Source organism: Aspergillus karnatakaensis (assembly GCF_047715665.1).
Source record: "Aspergillus karnatakaensis strain CBS 102800 unplaced genomic scaffold BJY04scaffold_66, whole genome shotgun sequence".
NCBI lineage: Eukaryota > Fungi > Ascomycota > Eurotiomycetes > Eurotiales > Aspergillaceae > Aspergillus > Aspergillus karnatakaensis.
The window spans coordinates 150,298-169,968 of record NW_027395778.1 but is presented as its reverse complement, the minus strand read 5'-3'; the positions used below and the strand labels follow the sequence as shown (position 1 = coordinate 169,968).

The following is a 19,671-nucleotide window of genomic DNA, read 5'->3' as shown; positions in this document are numbered from 1 at the left end:
CCTCGCCCAGCTGAGGATGGACAAGCCACAGTCGCTGCCACAACGTGATTGGGCATGCATGTTTGCTCTCTTGCAGGGACTGACCATGGCGCTAAGCGATTGGAAGCGAGCAGCAGGAAATACGCGGTGGACTCTAATTGGGTCTGCGGGGTGATGACTTGCTGATATAACTTATAAAACGAATATCTCAGCTGCAGGTGCCCTGCTCGCGCTTCCTGCCTACGTCTAAGAATCAGTCACACAACCATCGTCGAAGTCACTTTGATTTGTGATGATTTAGCATTGATAAAAACAACGAACTACCTCGTGGCCATGATTGGCATCAGGACATACTCTTCAAATGGGAGAATATGAACCGGATCTAGAGCGAGGTGAAAGGTTTGTCCGGCCATTGGTTTTCATTCAGATGACAGAGGAACTAAGGAAGCCAGACATAATAATAGTCCCAGACGCGTGCTAGATGACTGGCGAACACCTCTGCGCGGCAGCCCAAAGTCCAGCCAAGCGCGGCTCCTCAACCCCCTCTCAGAATGTGGAAGACAACGTGGAGACACCACTCCTCCTCCGAGATCTGGACAGCAGAACCCCATTGTGGCAACATGATAATCCCTGGATCAGGCTCCCTGCATAAGTAATCGAGCAAGTCGTATGGGGCACAGTCCTCAGGCCATCCGGAACCTTCATGGTGGAATATATGACGTTTATACTTGCGGGAGTCACCTCCATTCCCATTAACCTTGCTAAATACATTGGTCGAAGAGGCAAATCTGCTCTTGACGTGCTGGTTGATCTGCTATGGAGGAACTGTCACCCTTTTGTTGTTACCTGGATACTCTTTAGCCTGATTCCACTTGCCACTCTCCTGTTTGTGCTGCTTATCTTTGTGATCTCATGCATTCCTATTTCCTACCTGAATCCTAATGGCCAATGCCATTATCACAAGGGAGGGTGACGTGGATAATAAATCCCTTGATGGCCGAAATGTTACTGTCAAACGTCCATTTGGCATCATAGTTCGAATTTTAGTAGACGATTGGCCAGTGCATTGTAGCTGCACATGGCCATGGTTCCACATTTGATGGAGATGTTAAGAGCAGGGATGATTCGGATGGGCCAAGAGGTAGATATGATGTGCTATGACTTCAGATGATCTCATATCTCATCATGCCTGAGTAGCTACTAGGACTGCTAGGTGCAAGGCAAGGCCACAATGGTGGATAAATACGCTCCAGGACGAGCTCCATAGAGGACTATTGTATCCTCTTTTATGTTTGTTTCTACCTTTCCTTAGTGTTGCAACACTGCTATACCACAGACCATTCCATGCTGCTTGGAAGCATACAATACCCTCAACACCACTGGAACCCGGATGCTGTTGCGGTCGCTGGCAACCGTATCTCGGAGAGCGCGCCTCCGGGAAAGACAAGTAGGTGAACTCGGATAATAAGCAAGGTGGAAGGCTAGGGCTGGGACTCAGTTATTTGCAGTGCGTCACTTCGGTACACATTCATTGACATCACTCCCTCGTAGCTTGCCAAAAGTTGCAGGGATGCCCCTTGGTGCACCAGCCAGCTAATGGGATATATATCGGCTCAATCTCCTCCAAGTCCACGGCACCAGATGCAACAATTCAAACTCGCCTTCTCCCTTGTGTATCACTTACAGAGCGACACAATAAGATTGGGCTATATTTTTGTCGATATAGATTACTCCCTATCCACATTTCTCACCTATCTCCAACCTAACCTTTGACGCCTCTTCCACAAGGCCAACATGTCGACAACCCACGACAGCCAAAGCCAGCACAATCTTGAGTCACCCCATTACAATAGCAATAACAATAACAATGTCAATGTCAACAAACCAGACGAGTCACCAAATGTGGGAGAAGAATCCACCGGGACGACATAGGGAGTAGCTCGTCGATTGCCATTCAGCCACAACGATCGCTTCGGTTTCTTGACGTTCGACCCAGCTAGTGGCTCGCTTTCTTGCTCCATGTCAAGCACGTTCAATGTTTGTTTCTTTCTCGTTCAGGCTAGCTAGACACCTAGCCGATGTCATAGGCTCACGCACTATGAATAGAGGTACTGGTGTTGCCTTGCATGGGAGTTTCAATACACCGTGCGTTGCCTTGCCGAGGAGGCCGTGGCAGCATCTTAGTCTACCAACAGCGAAGCCAATTGATAACCAAGATTAGGTGCTTTTTCAGGACACTGTGCAAGTAGAACGCAACTAATTCCACCAATTCATCACGATCATCACTGACTCTACCCCTTCAGACACTCATTCCGGGCAAAAATATAACTCAGCTAGGGAGCACTGGGCTTTAATTACTTAGCAGGTACACTACACTAGTAGTTAAATAGAGCTCACCTACAGACAGCATACAAGTCAGATATCACAAAGGAAAGGTCAGATATCACAAAGGAAAGGACTACTGAGACCCCCGTCCAAGCTCCAAGACATCTTTGACCTTCAACGGCTTGATCTCCGGAAACAGCCTATTAACCGCTCTTTCCTCCGGAAAATCAAGCAGTCCCTGTTCAAAAAGCAGAGCAAAAGTTGCCAGAATCCTCTGCAACACATCCTTAGGCACAGAGCCATAAGCATCATGATGAAACGGCAATTCAGTAGCAATTCCAGAACGAAGCAGCTCCACCGGATCATGCGTGACCTTGAATTTCTCGCCTGCCCCCCACACCAAACCAATCAGCAAAGTCTCAACAGCGTTGATAGTAGAAAAAGGCATAGACGAACCAGTAACATCCTGCGCAAGCTTCGGAAACTGATTCCAGGTAACCCTGTCGCCAATCACATATGAGTCCTCTTCCCAGTGATCAAGGGTCAACAGAGCAGCCGTGAACTTGGCTACATCTTTGCTGTAGGTGAATACCACGGGTGTATCTCCCGAGCCTGGAATTGCTGCAGCCTTACCGGCCATATCGATGACCATTGTCATCGGACTCAAATATGACTCTAGTTTTGGAGTGCCCCATTAGTCAAGATAGACGCCGTTGCAGACAGCTGTCCACTGAAGGGAGGTCGTCTTTAGAGCTTCTATTGCGATGAGGTTGGTCTCTGCTCCGGGTAGCGAGCGGTGTCTGATAGGTACAGTCATGATGGTTAGCATCTCTTGATGTAGTTAGCTATGTGTGTTCATGGCTTACTCGACCGGGTAGCGCATGCCAAAGATGCTGGGGATGAAGCGATTTGTTACGGCTGATTTGTCTGCCGCCTGAATGAGGTTCTTTTCCGTCTCTGGTGCTCCGTGACCGCCGGTCGTAGAAATAACGGTGTCGATATTGTGCTGCTCGAGGACGCTGACAATGCTGTCCACGTCGGAATAGTCTACGGCCAGGTATTGAGCACCTTTTGTGATGGGTTCCTCTGGAATCTATTAAGTGAGAAAGGACGGTGAGTAAGAAGTCAAACATTTAATATGGAGGTAGGCCTACAGTTCGTGTAAAGACTACAACCTTGTAGAGTCCATTGGCCAGTAGGGCTTCAACAATGGCACGGCCGACGCTCGCGGTGCCACCGGCGACAGCGACAGCGGGCATGGTGGGTGATAGAAAGTGAAAGCAGGATAGAGACTGAAAGCAGCGCCGCCCTCTGGCTTTCTTCATTAAAATCATTAAGCCTGGTTTATATAGATCTAGTATTCAGCGACTGTAAGTATAAAGCACATGACAAATCATCCCACATCGCTCCATGCTTAGCGATGACCCCAATTTATAAATCCTTTCCTTTCATCCCACATCCCACATCCCACATTTCTTACTATCAATCTTCAGTGCTCATGGAGAACAACAAACAGAGGTAAGAATGCCGGTACGACAATTGCCACCGGTCGTATCTCCGCAAAGAACACTTGGTTCGCCACGAGAACGACCACAGCGACGCGCGCCCATTCGGATGTACCGCATGTAATGCCACTTTCAAGCGCCAGTATCTACCTCCTACCACCTTCCCAGTATAATTGGATCACCTCGCTAACGACATCTGCAGTGATCTCCTGACTCGGCATATGGTGCTAAGCCACAAGGCCTCGCAAGCAGAATCCAGGAACCAGGAGAAGATTAGCAATCAAACTGCTACTTCTCAACCTAGGGAAGAAGGTCGATATTGGGTGAACTCAGTGGGGACTACAGAATAGTCCCAGACGGAGACCGATCAGTTCGCTTCTGGCCCATTTGCTGGGCCCGGAGAAGAGAGTATTGTAGCCTTTCCCTCCACAGCCGTGGAGCCCTATATCGAGCAGTATTTCCATCACTTTCACCCTCACTGGCCGCTGCTCGACAAGCAATACTTTCTCGAACAACATCCCCAATCCCCCGAGCTCTTGCGCGCGGTGTCATTGGCAGGGCAAGCGATAGACCACAGCCCCAAGAAAAGGCAGAAGCTTACGCAACACATGATTTATTGCTGGAAACAGTAAACCAAAGACTGGTGTGGTCGTCATTCCGCAATCAAAACCACAATCCATTTCCACAATACTGACTCATGGTATATTCAGTTCCAGAAAGAGCCCGAAAAGCTTACATGGGGAAAGCCATGCCCTGAACAACTCCCGACGTTTCAGACTCTAATAATTACACTTATCCTCTGTTTGTATCGAGGAACAGAATGTTTTGCCCCTCTGTTGGAAAACAATAGCCACCTATTTCAATTGTTTTCCCAGGGAGGGTTCTATGCCCAAGACATCATCAACGCACATTGCCCCGATGAGGAGAGTCGAGATCAATATCAGCGGTAAGCTATGCTCTACCTCACCTGCACCCATGCGGACCAGGATGGCCGAAAAAGAGAAACTAACAATATCGTAGCCTGGCACTAATCCACTACAAACTCCACATCCACATCAACGCGCTGCTCTTAACGCGCTACAATCTGTCCAAGACCTTCACCTATTTCCAACCGCGCAGCCTGGATGTATTAGTTCCCAGCTCATTTGGCCCTCAGTGCTGGAACGACGATGCGAAGTGCTCAATTGCTGCAGGCCAACATTCAGCGAGCCATACTGTGTCGCAAATCCTCAGATCTAGCTCACTGATGCGCGTATCGGGTACGGTTGCTAGGCTTGTGGGCTGGGACTTTTCCTTAGGCATGGTCTTTGGTTGCTTTCTCACCAAGTGTCCCGATGAGGATGATCGGGCTTTTATGGAACGGGTATTGTCCCATCTCTTTTTGCACGAGAATGATGAGAGACCAGTGGACTCGGACAGCTAGCTCGTTGAGCCCAGGTGAATTAAGAGAACAATCTACAAGGTTCAAGAGTTACCGGAGTCACCGTTGTCCAGATATCATATGTGCGTAATGTAAATGCCACACGTCAGTACATGGAGCACTGTATCACAACGCCATAAAGACAAGTACTTCTCGGTTGATTGATTGATCTTCGTAACGTCGTGTAAGCGTTAATATTCCCCCCACGAACTTGGCTATATCAACCCCTGTGTGACCACCCGATCTAACTCATGCTTGCCGTAGATCGGCGGCGGAGAACAGCAGTGCTCGACACTCTGCTCATCACCAGTAGACTCGCAGCGTTCCTCTAGCGTCGTTGCAGGCGCCATATAGATATGAAGTGGAATCCTCACCGTAATCTAAACATGGTAAGTTAGTGTTCAAACAACAAGTCCAAAGAAAGGGGAAAGGAGATGAATAGAAGAAAAGCAAGGATAGAACACACCGTCTCCAGGTATTTCCCATCCGCACCCAGTACCTCCGCCGTGAGCAACAAGCAATGCTCGATTTTGATATTATTCGAACTGTAACTCTGCGAGCAAGCCTCAGCCTGCCTCGGTAATTGAACCGGGACGCTGATCTGGCAAATGTCAATTATCGTACCCATCCCCCCATCTCGGCAACTCCCAACCCCAACGCTTTTTTCAAAGATAACATGGTACGCATTCCACGTCACAAAAGGCATATCATACAACCCGGCCTCGGCAGCTGTAGCCTCAAACTTCAGATCATGGCTCTCGACAACCTTGACCGTAACAGATGCCAGTATAATCCCCTTCGTCTGTGGAACAAACCACCCTTCAACGGGGAAACTGCTCCCATGGGGTACCGCTGTATCGGGGACGGAGATGTGGTATTGCATGCCCTTGTCAGAGTACCCTTCCACAGCCTAGATTTCTGGTTAGCGAGCGTCCATTCCCTCGATCAGATAGCCCTGCCTCCCAGGGCCGGATACATGCCTGCGATCCCCGCCCCATAGATCTCTCAGGCCCATGAAGCTTATATATCCTCAAGTTCTCCGAAACCACCAAATCCCGCTTCAAGAATCCCGATCGCTGAATGACAACCTCAACAGCATAACTATGGTACTCATGACCCGGACCAACAAGTGTATCGAGCGCAACGCGCGGGAGTGCAATGGCGAATGCGAATTCATAGTCTCCCTCTGGGAGCCGTATAGCCTGTATCGATTTGGTATGTGCGAGGTTCTGCGTCTCGTCGAGGGTGATTTCCTCCCGTTTTTGCGTGGAGAAGAGGCCGTAACTTGGGCTGTGCGAATGAAGATATGTTAGATAAGCTCTGTGTAGAGGATTGTTGAGGGGTTAGGTGCGGACATTCGTAATCGACCGATGACCCGAACGCGGATACTCTTGAACAGCGCCGCGGTTGAGAGCGACAGATGGAATTGCCCTGTTATCGTTGTTCGTGGTGCTTGTTGCACGGCAGGGAGAAATATGCATGGGTGGTCAAGCCTGTTGAAGTTGACGGGTGTATAAGCAAAGTCCGGCAGGAGTATTCGAGGGTTCCATACTGGAGGTAGTACGAGATTTCCTTTTCGAAAGCCATTGAATCCAAACTATGCACCTGGAATAGAAGTTGAAGACCTGGTAGTGTAACCTGTTCGTCCTGCGTGGGATTGGGATTTATACCAATGGCTGCACTATCCTAACCCCTGCCTGGGGCGCCCCGGCCCAGGGCCCCGGCCGGTAGAGGGAACTACTTAATCCAGTAATCGTGCCGCCAAAAGTCCAATACGGTAAGCTTGCCGCCCGCTCTAGTTCGGAGAAATCAATGCATTTCTAGTCTATTCCTATGACTCAAACTGGCCAGTACGTCAGCTCTAGCTCTGGTCGCGTCGGCACGGTCCGACTCAAAAGACTAATTATAGCCCCTAGGAAAGGCGATGCGTGATGGGTACAGATCCACCATTCTGAGGTTGTCGGTCTCAAACTCTTGAGACCTACAGTCGCCTGGACCCCGGGTAAGCACTTGGAGGTCTTAAGCCCAAGCAGCAAAGCCGGTAATCGCAAGATATTTATGGCCTATTGCAGGGCTGCCGGAAGCCAATACCTATTTCAGACATGCACCGTAAACTGGAATAAGTTGTGTAAACACGCATTACTAAAGCCATCGGTGGCTAGACGCGTTCGGGAAACAGGTTATTTTTTGTATGGCCAATCTTCGAATATTCCAGCGAGTCGCCGTGATTGTGATGGGGCTCGATGAAGTTACTTAGGGTAGCAGTGCTCGCCTACGAATTACCTCCGCTGACTAGCGCTTTCTTCTCCAGGCGTCTTTGCCCAAGCCTCCGTTAGTATATGGGAGTGTAGTGATTGCCGTGATTAAAAAAATGCGGATGGTAAACAAAGGGTCTACACGACGAAGACACGAGAGTGCAAACTGAGGAGTCGTCAGGTGTCCAAGACCCAACAGCGGCACTGGCCTCTACAAAGGCTTACAGTTGTTGGAGGCGGAGCTTTTAGTTTGGCATTAATATTTTACGCGGTCGCTTCTATATTACGGAATATCATCTTATTTCGTGTCACGAAGTAGTGGAGGGATTGAGATGTTTGATTCCAAAATATATATGGGCCACCTAGTCGCAAGAGCATGTCGATATCAGTCAAATAGGGTTCTCCCAACCCGTACTATCTCAGCTCGATTTAATGAGCGTCAATAACCTTACACATGTGCAGACCGAAAGTGCGGTATAGGAAAGCCGCCAATCCACGGCTCCTAGCTGTACCAACCTACTCATCCTCGCCAATCTCGCTAACCTGCAGTAACTCCAGATAAACACCTACAGAAAAACCTCCCATTAGCACCAGGACCCGCTGAGATACACCATCCTCTTCTGAACAGGAAATAGTAAGGAAAAGACCTACCAGCAACCCCCCACCTCCCCTTTACACCTCTCAAAACCCCGTCAACCACCCCATTCCACTCATCAAATTCCGGATTATTCGTCTCCAGCCTCATCCAGATGAGGTTCTGCGAGCATGTGTACAGACATTCGAGCACTAACGGCGAAAAGCCATCAAGATTACCCGGTGCGCCCTGCTGCTGCTGTTCGAGGATGTTTGCAAGCTCCCTCGCGAGAAGAGTAGCCTTGCTACACGTGTCGCGGACGATATAGAAGGACGTTTTCATGGACTCTCGGGCACGGGGTGCGATGGCTTCGTGATGGACGAGCCCGTTCTCTTCCCAGAGGGTGGAGCAGTGGTGGTCGGATAGTTTGAAGAGGGCGCTTGAGTGGTGTGTCAGTAGATGGTTCACGTCGAATTAAAATATGCTTTACCTGTAGCAGATAGCTTGGGCAATGGCGTTGTTGAGTGGACTGGATGCCTCGCTGTTACCTGTGCTTGTGACAGCGAGAAGCTCGACAAGGGAGTAGATTGCTTGCGTGAGTGTCTCGAAATCGTCAAGCTTGAGCTTTGTGTCTAGGTTTGTCTCATTAAGATGGTTGATGACACGACCGAGGAGGTTTGCTGCCTGTGCGAGACGTGCGAAGGAGCCAAGGGTGTGGTTGGTCGGTGAGGAGAGGGAAACGCGGTCAGGGGCGACTTGTTCCTAGTATCGTCAGTCGAGCCCCAGTCTGACTATACGGGACTTGACCAGAAGGACTGTGTCGGACGGCTTACACCGTTATTCCAAGCGTCGTCATTAGACGGGAGGATTGTGTCTGGTGCAGGATCGGATGTACACAATGGGCGGTGGCTTCCTCCGACGGTGATATATCTGAGTTAGGTTAGCACCTCAAGGTAGAGTCAGTGAAGCGAAAGGAAGCTCGCAGACCTATCGAGTATGACAATAGCCCACCAGACGCGCTGCCTTTCCTCCCAATCAACCCATGATCGGGGCCCTCTAAGCATTTGCGGCGCGTTCTTATCGTGCAGACCAAGGACAACAGATTGTCTGGCGCAATAGCTGATGGAAAAAAAGGCGGCCGGATATATTCCGTGACTGAGTTCAAATATAGTGATGAGAATACCTGCCTGAATGGTGCGTAAGGTAAGAACCCCCTCCAACCCGAGGGTTTTGCTGTAGCGCTTGGCGGAGTTGTATAGCTCTGTAAAGCCTGGGTAGTTGGCAGCCGGGTGTAGCTGAACGAGCATCATGGTGAGTAGAAGAAGTGCCGTGTCCCCACCAAGTCTACCGTAGTGCTGCTGAATGGCTCGCTCTAGTTTGATCTTACTTATAAATGGCATCCAGGAATGGATAGATTGGTAATATCCATTCATTATGTTGGCGATGGCGTTCTGGCGTCCAATTACCGAGAGTACATCATCGGGAGGTGGAATTGCACGCGGCGAAACAAGATTGGAACGTGCAGAGAGGCCCTTGGATGACCAGACCTCGGAATCAAGAAAGTATGCTTGGGTAGAGAGGTCCGGCGACCGGGCAGCCGCCGCGCTTAGTGAGTCCGGTTGATCCCTCCCTGAAAGACGCGAGACAGTCTGCTCAAGCTCACGGACACGACGCTGAAGGTCGCCGAGCTCATCACTCTGAGTATCATTCAGGTAGCTGCATTCTCGCCCGGATCTATCCTCGGCGTTAGCAGTTAGCGAGGGCATAGATGGTCGGATGCTGACCTGACGCACGAGGCACAGGCCGGGAGTAGCTTGTCGCATCGCCGTTTGTTCTTCTTGCAAGAGGAGCAAGCACGGTCGGCACCGAGTACAGTAGTGTCCCTGTCGGTCATGGTTAGCGGTGGATGGCGTCCAAAAGTTGACTGTCTGATGTTGTGCGGCCGCGGGGCTGAGCTCGATGAGAAAGACGTGGGGCGTGCGGCGGTTGCGGCCGCATGCTTTCAGCCGCAGAATTGATGACGTACCGAAATTGCAGCACCTCAAGTGGGTTTGCATATTTACCTAACTATTGGTCTGAGGTGCGGCCGCTATGGACCCGGAGTTAAGCAATGCCCCCGACAGCGGCCGCAGCCTTCCTGCCTGCCCGCCTGTATACAAGCAAACCTCTGGTCGAGTGGCCTACAAATACCTCATGCATCACCCACATACTCGGATATGAGTTCTCTATCATCCATAATTATCCTATACTTTTCTACTCCAAATATCCAACCCCGTTCTCTCCGCCATGACAAAAGTGTGGTTTATCACCGGCACCTCACGCGGCCTAGGACTGTCCATCGCCGAAGCAGCCCTGAAGAATGGAGACAACGTCATCGCATCAGCCAGAAAGCCCGAGCAGCTCGCCCATCTGGTGCAGACATACGGCTCAGACAAAGTGTACCCCGTCGCCCTAGACGTCTCGAACTCCGATCAAGCCATCGCAGCCGTGCAAGCCGGACACAAACATTTCGGACGAATTGACTACGTTGTCAACAACGCCGGCTACGCCAACCTTGTCTCCGTTGAAGACATCGACATCGACGATTTCCGCGCCCAGGTCAACGCCAACCTCCTCGGCGTCGTCTACGTCTCGAAGGCCGTCCTGCCGATCATGCGCGAACAGGGATCAGGACACATTTTCCAGATCTCGTCTATCGGGGGACGCATGGGGACAGCTGGATTGTCGGCGTATCAATGCTCCAAGTGGGCAGTTGGGGGGTTTTCGACATGTCTTGCGCAGGAAGTGAAACCGCTTGGTATCAAGGTGACTGTGCTTGAGCCCGGTGGTATTCGGACAGACTGGTCTGGGTCATCGATGGAGATTCCACCCATCAGTGAGCCGTATAAGCAGACTGTTGGCGCGTTTGTCGAGTTTACGCGGAACTATCATGGGACGGAACCGTCGCCTCCTGAGAAGATTGCCGAAATTATTCTTAAGCTGACTGGCGAGGATGAGCCACCCCTGCGGTTGCTGGTTGGACCTGAAGCGGTTGAGTATGGGAAGCTGGGGGCTGAGCAGATTGCGGCGTCGGATGAGAAGTGGAGGGAGTTGAGTCTTTCTGCCGTGGAGTAGATGTGAGGGACCCGTAGACGATAGCAATCGAACTATGCATTCATTTTGAGTGTGCACCATTTACATTGTACACCTATAGGTGTTGTCATCCTGAGTACTGCTACTACTAGTACGTAGAGCCTCAATTTCCCTTGCAAGCAGTTTGCTAGGGCGCATTTAGACGACGTAGGATTGATAGCTCAAGTATAAGATCGACCGTATATGCTCACTCAAGTCACGCTCATCGCAGCTAGCATTATGATGCTAGCAGGGTTGACCGACCTTGATGAAGATGCCGGGCTTGGAATTAGATCATCGAGACTGGGCACAATCCCTGGATAGCAAGGGACAATCAGCTGTTTCCACTGGGACCTATTTCGCTGATGATCTTTACTCATCGCTGACCTATCCTGACACACCACGCCGAGGATTCCCTATAGCAGCACTACAGGCGCATGTACCTGAGCACTAAGCTCTATGGAGCGATTCACACGAGTACTCCTATTGGTGCCTCAACTAAGCAGTGAGCGTGAGCATAACGATAAAGTAGTACCATGAAGGACTGACGATACTTAAGCCAGCTGAGCCCTTTCGCGGACCCGTGTTCGACTCTTTTGCCACTGTGGTATGGTTCATATGGTAATTATTTTTATGCGGCAAAGGGAACCGACTTCGCGAAAACCTGCCATCGGCCACGAACAATGCCATCCCAGGCATGATGTCCGGCAGCGAACGACCTTCGTATAGCAGCCTCGGGACCTAAACCAACCAGAACATCAACCCCAACGGTCTTTGAACAGAAAGAATCTCTCATTTGTAGAGCGGTGGGGGACAGTCCAACAATCAATGCCGAATCTGTCTCTATGCGGCGCTGAGCGCTCATTGTCGTGTTCTGCTCGCTGCCGGCGCCATCTTATAAACCCCGTCACTAAGATTACCAATTTTTGACAAAGTGCACTTTGCATGCGATGGGAGGACAGACAGCTCGCTAAGAGGTGCCACTCCCCTCCCCCGTGCAAACTTCACAACATGCCAACATAGCGGATTGAAACTGAACCATGTCCCACAGAGGAAGTGTATCAAGCCGCGCTGGATCCGTGTGGCCTGGTGCCTCCGAACCCTCATCACCAACAACACCCTGTTCGCTCTCCATACAGCGCCTTCAAAAAAATCTCCCATACCGAGAAGTACGCTCATCTACGGAGCCAAAAGCCTATTTGTTCGTAGATGTGCAAGCGGATAATGCGAAGGGATCGTCGACTAGTCGAGAGAAACAAGCGTTTCTTCTAAAGCAGTATCACCGAGGGAAGAAGCGGGCATCGATTGACAGACTCAAAACGATAAAGTTTCTATCACCGTCACCAACACCGTCCCCTGCCACTAGCCCTATGTATGAGGCAGACGAGAGCACACCGAGCGAAGCCTATGTATTTGACAACGGGGCGACAGCCACAAATACACCTCAGACATGGTCCCTACAGACATATCTAGACGAAAGCTTCAAGGATCCATTCGACTGCTACGCGGTCCCAATGACAGAGGAAATACACAGGTATCTAGATTACTGTATGGTACCGTCATCCCATTGTTTGCTTATCACAAAACTTATATACATCAGTCCGAATCCACGGCGTCAAGGCATACCCCCTCAGCATCACGCAAATGACACAATACATGTTCCAGCACGCAATTGCACTGCCGGCTCTACTGAACTTGTACATGTTCTTCGCTGCCACTCATCTAGCCCAACTCGAATCCAAGAATGCGCATTCTTCTTCACCGTCAACAAGAGCAACCGAGACCCAGGCTCTGCGTATTCGCGGGACCGCACTCAAGTCTCTGAACGACCTCCTGCAAGACCCGTCAAAGGCATTGGCTGAGTCAACGGTTGTCACCGTGGCAAGCTTCGTGACGATTGAGGTATCACACCCACAACTCTGCATCTACCATGCCATGCTAAATACAGCAGGCCTGCATGGGTAACCTCGCCGCCGTAAACGCCCACCTGCGGGGTCTGAAGCAAATAGTCAAACTGCTTGGAGGGTTCGAGAAATTCAGCCACATGACGCTCTTCAAGCTCTACCAGTAACATCCCCTACCGCACGCATAAGGTGCAGGCGATTAATCAATGTACAGATGCGACGTGAAAGCCGCAGTCCTGAGAAACACCCACCCGATCTTCCCCATGACATCCTGTTTCCGAAGCCAAATCATCTTTGGTAGCGAAGTGTTCCATTCGAACGAATGCACAACGCCACCACCCGCCTTTGCGCAGCTCGGGGTACGATTCCTCGAAGCGCCTTGGTTTAGTGACCTGAGCAAGGAAATGAGAGCGTCAATTGAGATATTCCGGCGCCTGATCGTCTACTTCGAGCAAGCGGCGCAAAGGCCCGAGGTTGCGATGTTAACGGATAACGACCTTCTTGTTGCGGTGGAGCATCAGTTGCTTTCGATGAGGTTCACCACAGAAGATGGACTGGATGAGGGTCTGCGGCTTTGTTTGCTAATTTACATGAATATTCGCGTGTGGCGTCTTGGTGGTCTTCCGATTATGGGTTCGTTAGCGGATGCTCTTGTAGATGGATTGAATCTTGCGTTGTTGCGCAGAGTTTCCCCAGATTTGGGGCTTTGGATGTTGTTTATTGGGGGTATGGGGGCACAGGGGGGTAGGATTCGTGTGTGGTATGTTGCGCAGCTGGTGGAAATGAGCCAACTGCTAGGGATTGGGGATTGGGGAGAGGCGCGAGTGATACTGGGAGAATACTTCTACACCGACCAGACGGAGAACGCCGCGGCGGAGGATCTGTGGGCGGAAGCCATGGTCTACAGGTCCCGCTGCGAATGATATATTGACCATAGCATAGGCAGCATCAAGGACCTGAAATCTATTGGGTTAATACAGTAGTCAAGTGTCCAGTGTATAGAATCATTCAGATCAACAGGCGTACTTCGAAAACCTGCCCCCTGCTGATTTCCCCAATCAACACCGCGGCAATCCCCAGCCCTCATTTTTTGCTGTCAAACCCCACTCAGCTGTGGACCTTTTGGCGCTCTTCATTCGCCTCGGCCCTGCGGTAGTGGCGCATCTCCAACGATGAACCGAGTACGCACGGGCTCAATAGTTCCAGCCGTCGCATATACCCAGCCTATTATCGTTGTTTGAATACTCGAGTCAAATGTTCCTGGGCAAGCACAAACAATCTAGAGCACGGGTCATGACACGGCATACCAGGCGAGCAGCTTACGCCGCAATTTATGTGCTGCATGGCATGCCTCTATCCAACAATGATCGACGAACCCCTCACCTGCAACGCACGGACGCAGACGCAAACAAGTACATGAATCATGTTTAAGCGAGGTGATAGCCCCTGGAGCAGACAGTCCATGAAGGTCTAGAACTCCTGGGCGTAGAAGACGCCGTGGGTAAGAACAACGAAGGGCTTGGGGGTGCCTTGGGATGTTTGCTTCCGTTACCATCTTGGATGCGTTTTTGGATGCGAGTCAAGATCCAAGTCTGTGGCCCGCTCGAACGTTGGGTATCTTGCTTGGGATCTCAACAACGATTTTAGATCGTTGGATCTGGTCTCCGGAACCAAAATCCACCTCGAGTTTGTTATTGATAGCCTTGATTTTTGACCCAGAGAGGAGCAGGGGGACGTGCTATTGACTACCTAGTACAGCAGACCATGTCTCAAAAGTAAAACCCCCTCATTCATGCATTTCAGTCTGCGAAGGAAAAAAAAAAAAAGGAAGCAAGTGACATGCAGACCCATTCAGCCTATGCATAGATACCCCTCTGTGTTACAACAACTATCCCCAAGCAGTACTCATCAGTAGTTAAGACCACCCTTTAACCTCCTACCATCCCCAGCCATCAGTCCTCACCCTCACCTCGAGCAGAATCTCAACTGCATCCACTTGCCAAAGCCAACCGTCACAATGTCCACCAACAACCCCATCCACACCGAACGCCCCATCAAGATCATCTGCATCGGCGCCGGCGCCTCCGGCCTGCTCTTTGCCTACAAACTCCAACGAAGCTTCACCAACTTCAACGTAACCATCTACGAAAAGAACGCCGATATCGCAGGGACATGGTTCGAGAATCGGTATCCGGGGTAAGCGTCCACCCTCAACCATCCCCCCATTGCCCCTCTTGATGGAAAGAGTATTGTGTTGCTAACAGCCAAATCAATCAGCTGCGCCTGCGACGCCCCCTCACATAACTACACCTGGTCCTTCGAGCCCAAGTCCGACTGGTCGGCCACGTACGCCGGAAGTGACGAGATCTTTGCGTACTTTGATTCCTTCGCGGCGAAGTACGGGTTGAGGCGGTATATCAAGGTTCGGCATCAGGTTACCCATGCGGAATGGAGCGAGGGTGACAGACACAAACACAAAGGCGGGTGGGAACTGCGCGTGCGGGATCTCGACTCGGACAGCGAGTTCGTGGATACCTGCGACATCCTCATCAACGCCAGCGGTATCCTGAATTCGTGGCGGTGGCCGAATATCCCCGGTATCGAGGAGTACAAGGGGACGCTGGTGCACACAGCGAACTGGGATGACAAGATTGATTTGACGGGGAAGCATGTAGGACTTATTGGGAATGGGCGAGTCCTCTCCAGCTTCACTCTTGCCTTTACCTCAAGATGCTAACATGTCTAAACGCACCAGCTCCTCCGCCATCCAAGTCCTCCCCGCGATCCTCCCCACCGTCTCGAAAGTCACAACCTTCATCCGCTCACCCACCTGGGTCTCGCCTGTTAAAGGCCTGGAGTCCCGCACCTTCACCGAAGAAGAGAAACACGCTTTCGCAACCGACTCGGCAAAACTGACTGAGTACCGCCGCGGCATCGAGCGCGGGATGAGCGCGCAGTGGGCCGTTTTCCTCCGACATACAGAGGAGCAACGCTCAACAAAGGAATACATGACGGCGCAATTGAAGGACAAACTCCAGAACACGCACCTCGAAAACCTACTTATTCCCGCCTGGTCTGTTGGATGTCGACGTATCACGCCGGGGGTTGGGTATCTCGAGGCCCTGGGTGATTCCAAGACCGAGGTGGTATTCGGGGATATTGCATCGGTCACAGAGAGAGGATGCGTAGGACAAGATGGGAAGGAATACCCCGTCAACATCCTAATCTGCGCGACGGGGTTTGACACGTCGTTTAGACCGCGGTTTCCCATTCTCGGGGTTGACGGGGTGAATCTCCAAGATCTGTGGGGTGCTGAGCCCCGATCCTACTTCGGCATTGCGGCCGCTGGAATGCCGAATTACCTCATGTTCCTGGGTCCCAATAGTCCCATCGGGAATGGGCCTGTGTTGTCTGCTGTTGAGGCGCAGGCGGATTACATGATGAAGATGATTGATCGGTACCAGACGACGAATATCAAGTCATTCACTCCACGATCCGACGCAGTGGATGAATTCATCGAGTTCAAAGACAGTCTCGTGAGCAAGACAGTTTGGGTCGATGAGTGTCGATCGTGGTATAAATCCGGTACTGTTGATGGCCCTGTGACGGCGCTGTGGCCTGGCTCAACGCTGCATTATCTCGAAGCGATGGCTGAGCCGCGAATGGAGGACTGGGAGGTTCAGTATGACGGGAATCGGTTCGCGTGGATGGGGAACGGGTATAGCCAGACCGAGATCGATGAGACGGCGGACTGGGGGTATTATATCCGGGAGAAGGATGACGGGGAGTTTCATAGTCGGGGGAAGAGATTGAGGATTTTGAATAAGTCTGGGACGAGGAAGCCGGAGGGCAGTGCTTTTGCGATTTTCCCGAAGCTTTAGGTTGCCTTGACGCGCTGTTCTCTGCTGTTGCTGGGCCAGGGCCAGGGTGAGTCGCCCACGAAGTGTAATTGCTTAGATATCCATATGATAACAGGCCCTGTATCCAGGACGAAGAGTAATTAAACAGAAACAACCATTGGCGTCGTTATCACCGTGCAGGCGTTATTTCTTGTCTCCTGGACAAGGACCATAAGCACAATATATATCCATTGTCACCTCAGTCCCACTGCCATAAAGAACAACAACCCCAACTAGCTCTCTGATGTGTTTGTTTCTTCCTGCATTATACCCAAAGACAGGAATAATACTACCTATGTAATTGATCTGAACTAATAAGTCAAATTAATCATAACCGTCTTTGTTTCCGTAAAAGCCTCCATCGCCGCACGCCCACACTCTCTTCCAAGACCACTCTGCTTCGACCCTCCAAAAGGCACAGTCAAGAAATTCAAACTAATACAATTAACGCCGACCATCCCCGACTCAAACTCACCCGCGACGCGCAGCGCACGGTTGATATCTTGCGTAAACACACCCGCCATAAGACCGTACTCCGTCGCGTTCGCTTTCTGAATTACCTCGCTCTCAGCCTTGAAAGAGTTCAAGATCGCGACAGGTCCAAAGATCTCTTCTTTATACAGCTCCGAGTCTGGCCCGACGTCTGTGAACACGGTTGGCTGGACGAACCAGCCCTTGTCGCCTACACGCTGGCCACCGGTTAGCAGCGAGTGGGATTGGGTGCCGCGGTCGAGGAAGCCTTGGACGCGGTTGAACTGCGTTTCGTCGACGAGCGGGCCCATGAGTGTTCCTTGTTTTGCCGGGTCGCCGATTGCCTGGGCGCGTTCTTCAAGGGCGGATTTATATCTTTTGGTGAACTCCTCGATGATCGTGTCCTGCACGTAGACACGCGACGCAGCGAAGCATGCTTGGCCCGAGTTCATGGTGATGGCGTTTACACACCACGCGACGGCATTGTCGAGGTTGGCATCCGCGAAGATGACAGCCGGAGACTTCCCACCGAGTTCGAGCGTCACGCGCTTGAGATTCGATTCGGCCGCCATTTTCTGAATCCGCTTTCCTGTCGCGATCGAGCCTGTGAAGCTGACCTTTCGGATGCGCATGTGCTTTGCTAAGAGGGCACCTGTTGTTCCATCGCCGGATAGGACCTGGAACACGCCGGGCGGGAATCCTGCCGCCTTGATGAGAGATCCGAGTGCAAGGGCTGCAAATGGAGTCTTTTCCGACGGCTTCAGGATGAAGCAGTTGCCGGTGGCTAGAGCTGGGGCCGCTTTGAGACCGATGATACCTAGTGGCCCGTTCCACGGGACGATTCTAGACATGTCAGCTTAGGATAGTTAAAGTGTTCGATAGCAGCGCACCCAGCTGTAACACCCAACGGCTCATGCCGGGTAATCCGCATGAACCCATTTTCCTGCGGGTAGGCCTCGCCCGCGAACTTGTCGATCCACCCCGCGTAGTACTCGAACGCCTGCGCACAGAGTACGGTCTCATGCTTGCCTATGGACTCATACGGTGCGCCCAGAGTGATACGTGATAACTCCTGCAGAGCAACTGCATGTTTTTCGATCAGCGCACCCAGTTTCTGCAGGAGTGCCCGACGCTCGGCCGCCGTGGTGGCTTTCCATGCCGGGAAGGCAGTTTCTGCAGCAGCTACAGCGGCTTCAACATCTGCCTCAGCGGCGAGGGGGACCTTGTCGGAGACGAGGGAATTGTCGGTGGGATCATGCACGCTGAAAACTGCGGGGTTGGCGGGGTCAACGTATTGGTTGTTGATGAAGAGCTTCAGCGGGAGGTTGCTGGGGGAGAATTCCAGAGCCATGGTGTTTGTAAGCAGGATTGTGGCGTTGAGCTTGAAGTGATTCAAGAGTTGGTGAGATTCTTATATCCTGAGTGTAGGTTGGTCTTTTGTGAATACGCCGGATACGCCGCACTGAGTCAGACCACGTCAGTGGGTAGCTTGGCTGACAAACTGCCTTACCCCAACCGGTGAAGATAAGCATTGTCTACCCCTCCTCTATGCTGTATTATATTGAATCAGTTGACAATCGAGGGGAGGGGCCTGAGCCTCGGGAGAAGCAAACAAACGTGCGGGGAAGAAGATCATTCTGTGCAGTCTCCTTTCTTTTCGTGGATGCCCCCCTCCCCCCCCCAATAAGTTCGATCTTTCTAACTACTATAATGTAGTGCTGCTGATATTGCCCAGCCCGCCCCTCATGTTGAGGTTCCATCGTCTGCATAGCCAGTCGAGAGCTGTCGCAGAAGATGTGTCCACCGAAGGTCATTAGGTAGCGCATGCAAGCGGGACACGGCTTTCTTATAAGACGAAAAGCAAACAAGCTCATCGGCGGCGTGAGGCTGCTTGCCGCTATTTTAGGCCTCTGCCTAGTATGTAGGTCAGTCACTTCGAAAAGCAAACTTATGGGACCTGACCAACAATCCGGAACCGATAAAAGATCTGACAGCCGTACATAAGTGGACGATCCGGTCGGTCTCATCCAGCTCGGTAACTCCTCCCAATCTGAACCGTCACAACTGCCTTTAGCTGGCGCCTCTACATCTAAACCAGCCCAAGCCCAGACTTGTGCTGTCAACATTGTGGTAAGACACCGGCAACTAGAAAGTCTCAAAATACCACTGCGAGGTGAGGTGATTGTGACAGCGGATCCGAAGTATTCCCGACGGCAGGTTACAGAAGC

General features: G+C 51.4%; 8 protein-coding genes across 8 annotated transcripts; 4 read left to right on the top strand and 4 right to left on the bottom strand.

The window, feature by feature from the left end:
• Nucleotides 1-30: 30 nt before the first annotated feature.
• On the top strand, nt 31-1,000 carry BJY04DRAFT_199868 (uncharacterized protein). Its single transcript, XM_073712844.1, has 2 exons — nt 31-378; nt 432-1,000. The coding sequence occupies exon 2, from the start codon at nt 683-685 to the stop codon at nt 950-952; it is 270 nt and encodes an 89-aa protein (XP_073566360.1). The 5' UTR covers nt 31-378; nt 432-682; the 3' UTR covers nt 953-1,000.
• A 1,437-nt stretch (nt 1,001-2,437) lies between these two features.
• Nucleotides 2,438-3,570, bottom strand: BJY04DRAFT_231562 (uncharacterized protein; the record flags this gene model as incomplete). The annotated part of the gene is made up of 5 exons (XM_073719566.1): nt 3,459-3,570; nt 3,171-3,397; nt 3,014-3,104; nt 2,761-2,977; nt 2,438-2,691 (listed from the first exon to the last, which is right to left on the bottom strand). Exons 1-5 carry the CDS (start codon nt 3,561-3,563, stop codon nt 2,438-2,440), a joined length of 894 nt encoding a protein of 297 aa, XP_073566359.1. The 5' UTR covers nt 3,564-3,570.
• Nucleotides 3,571-5,429: 1,859 nt separating this feature from the next.
• On the bottom strand, nt 5,430-6,846 carry BJY04DRAFT_199861 (arrestin C-terminal domain-containing protein). Its single transcript, XM_073712843.1, has 5 exons — nt 6,782-6,846; nt 6,585-6,722; nt 6,210-6,519; nt 5,696-6,139; nt 5,430-5,609 (listed from the first exon to the last, which is right to left on the bottom strand). Exons 1-5 carry the CDS (start codon nt 6,814-6,816, stop codon nt 5,445-5,447), a joined length of 1,092 nt encoding a protein of 363 aa, XP_073566358.1. The 5' UTR covers nt 6,817-6,846; the 3' UTR covers nt 5,430-5,444.
• Nucleotides 6,847-8,000: 1,154 nt separating this feature from the next.
• BJY04DRAFT_231560 (uncharacterized protein) lies at nt 8,001-9,997 on the bottom strand (the record flags this gene model as incomplete). Its single annotated transcript, XM_073719565.1, has 6 exons — nt 9,843-9,997; nt 9,046-9,792; nt 8,892-8,988; nt 8,549-8,820; nt 8,136-8,497; nt 8,001-8,050 (listed from the first exon to the last, which is right to left on the bottom strand). Exons 1-6 carry the CDS (start codon nt 9,950-9,952, stop codon nt 8,001-8,003), a joined length of 1,638 nt encoding a protein of 545 aa, XP_073566357.1. The 5' UTR covers nt 9,953-9,997.
• Nucleotides 9,998-10,241: 244 nt separating this feature from the next.
• On the top strand, nt 10,242-11,226 carry BJY04DRAFT_199858 (uncharacterized protein). The gene has a single exon (XM_073712842.1). The coding sequence runs from the start codon at nt 10,345-10,347 to the stop codon at nt 11,170-11,172; it is 828 nt and encodes a 275-aa protein (XP_073566356.1). The 5' UTR covers nt 10,242-10,344; the 3' UTR covers nt 11,173-11,226.
• Nucleotides 11,227-12,209: 983 nt separating this feature from the next.
• BJY04DRAFT_231559 (uncharacterized protein) lies at nt 12,210-13,996 on the top strand (the record flags this gene model as incomplete). Its single annotated transcript, XM_073719564.1, has 4 exons — nt 12,210-12,717; nt 12,770-13,071; nt 13,121-13,236; nt 13,288-13,996. The coding sequence occupies 4 exons, from the start codon at nt 12,210-12,212 to the stop codon at nt 13,994-13,996; spliced, it is 1,635 nt and encodes a 544-aa protein (XP_073566355.1).
• A 1,094-nt stretch (nt 13,997-15,090) lies between these two features.
• BJY04DRAFT_231557 (flavin-containing monooxygenase) lies at nt 15,091-17,036 on the top strand (the record flags this gene model as incomplete). Its single annotated transcript, XM_073719563.1, has 3 exons — nt 15,091-15,269; nt 15,351-15,764; nt 15,829-17,036. 3 exons carry the CDS (start codon nt 15,091-15,093, stop codon nt 16,952-16,954), a joined length of 1,719 nt encoding a protein of 572 aa, XP_073566354.1. The 3' UTR covers nt 16,955-17,036.
• A 122-nt stretch (nt 17,037-17,158) lies between these two features.
• Nucleotides 17,159-18,872, bottom strand: BJY04DRAFT_199857 (aldehyde dehydrogenase domain-containing protein). Its single transcript, XM_073712841.1, has 2 exons — nt 18,334-18,872; nt 17,159-18,286 (listed from the first exon to the last, which is right to left on the bottom strand). The coding sequence occupies exons 1-2, from the start codon at nt 18,792-18,794 to the stop codon at nt 17,284-17,286; spliced, it is 1,464 nt and encodes a 487-aa protein (XP_073566353.1). The 5' UTR covers nt 18,795-18,872; the 3' UTR covers nt 17,159-17,283.
• Nucleotides 18,873-19,671: the final 799 nt, after the last annotated feature.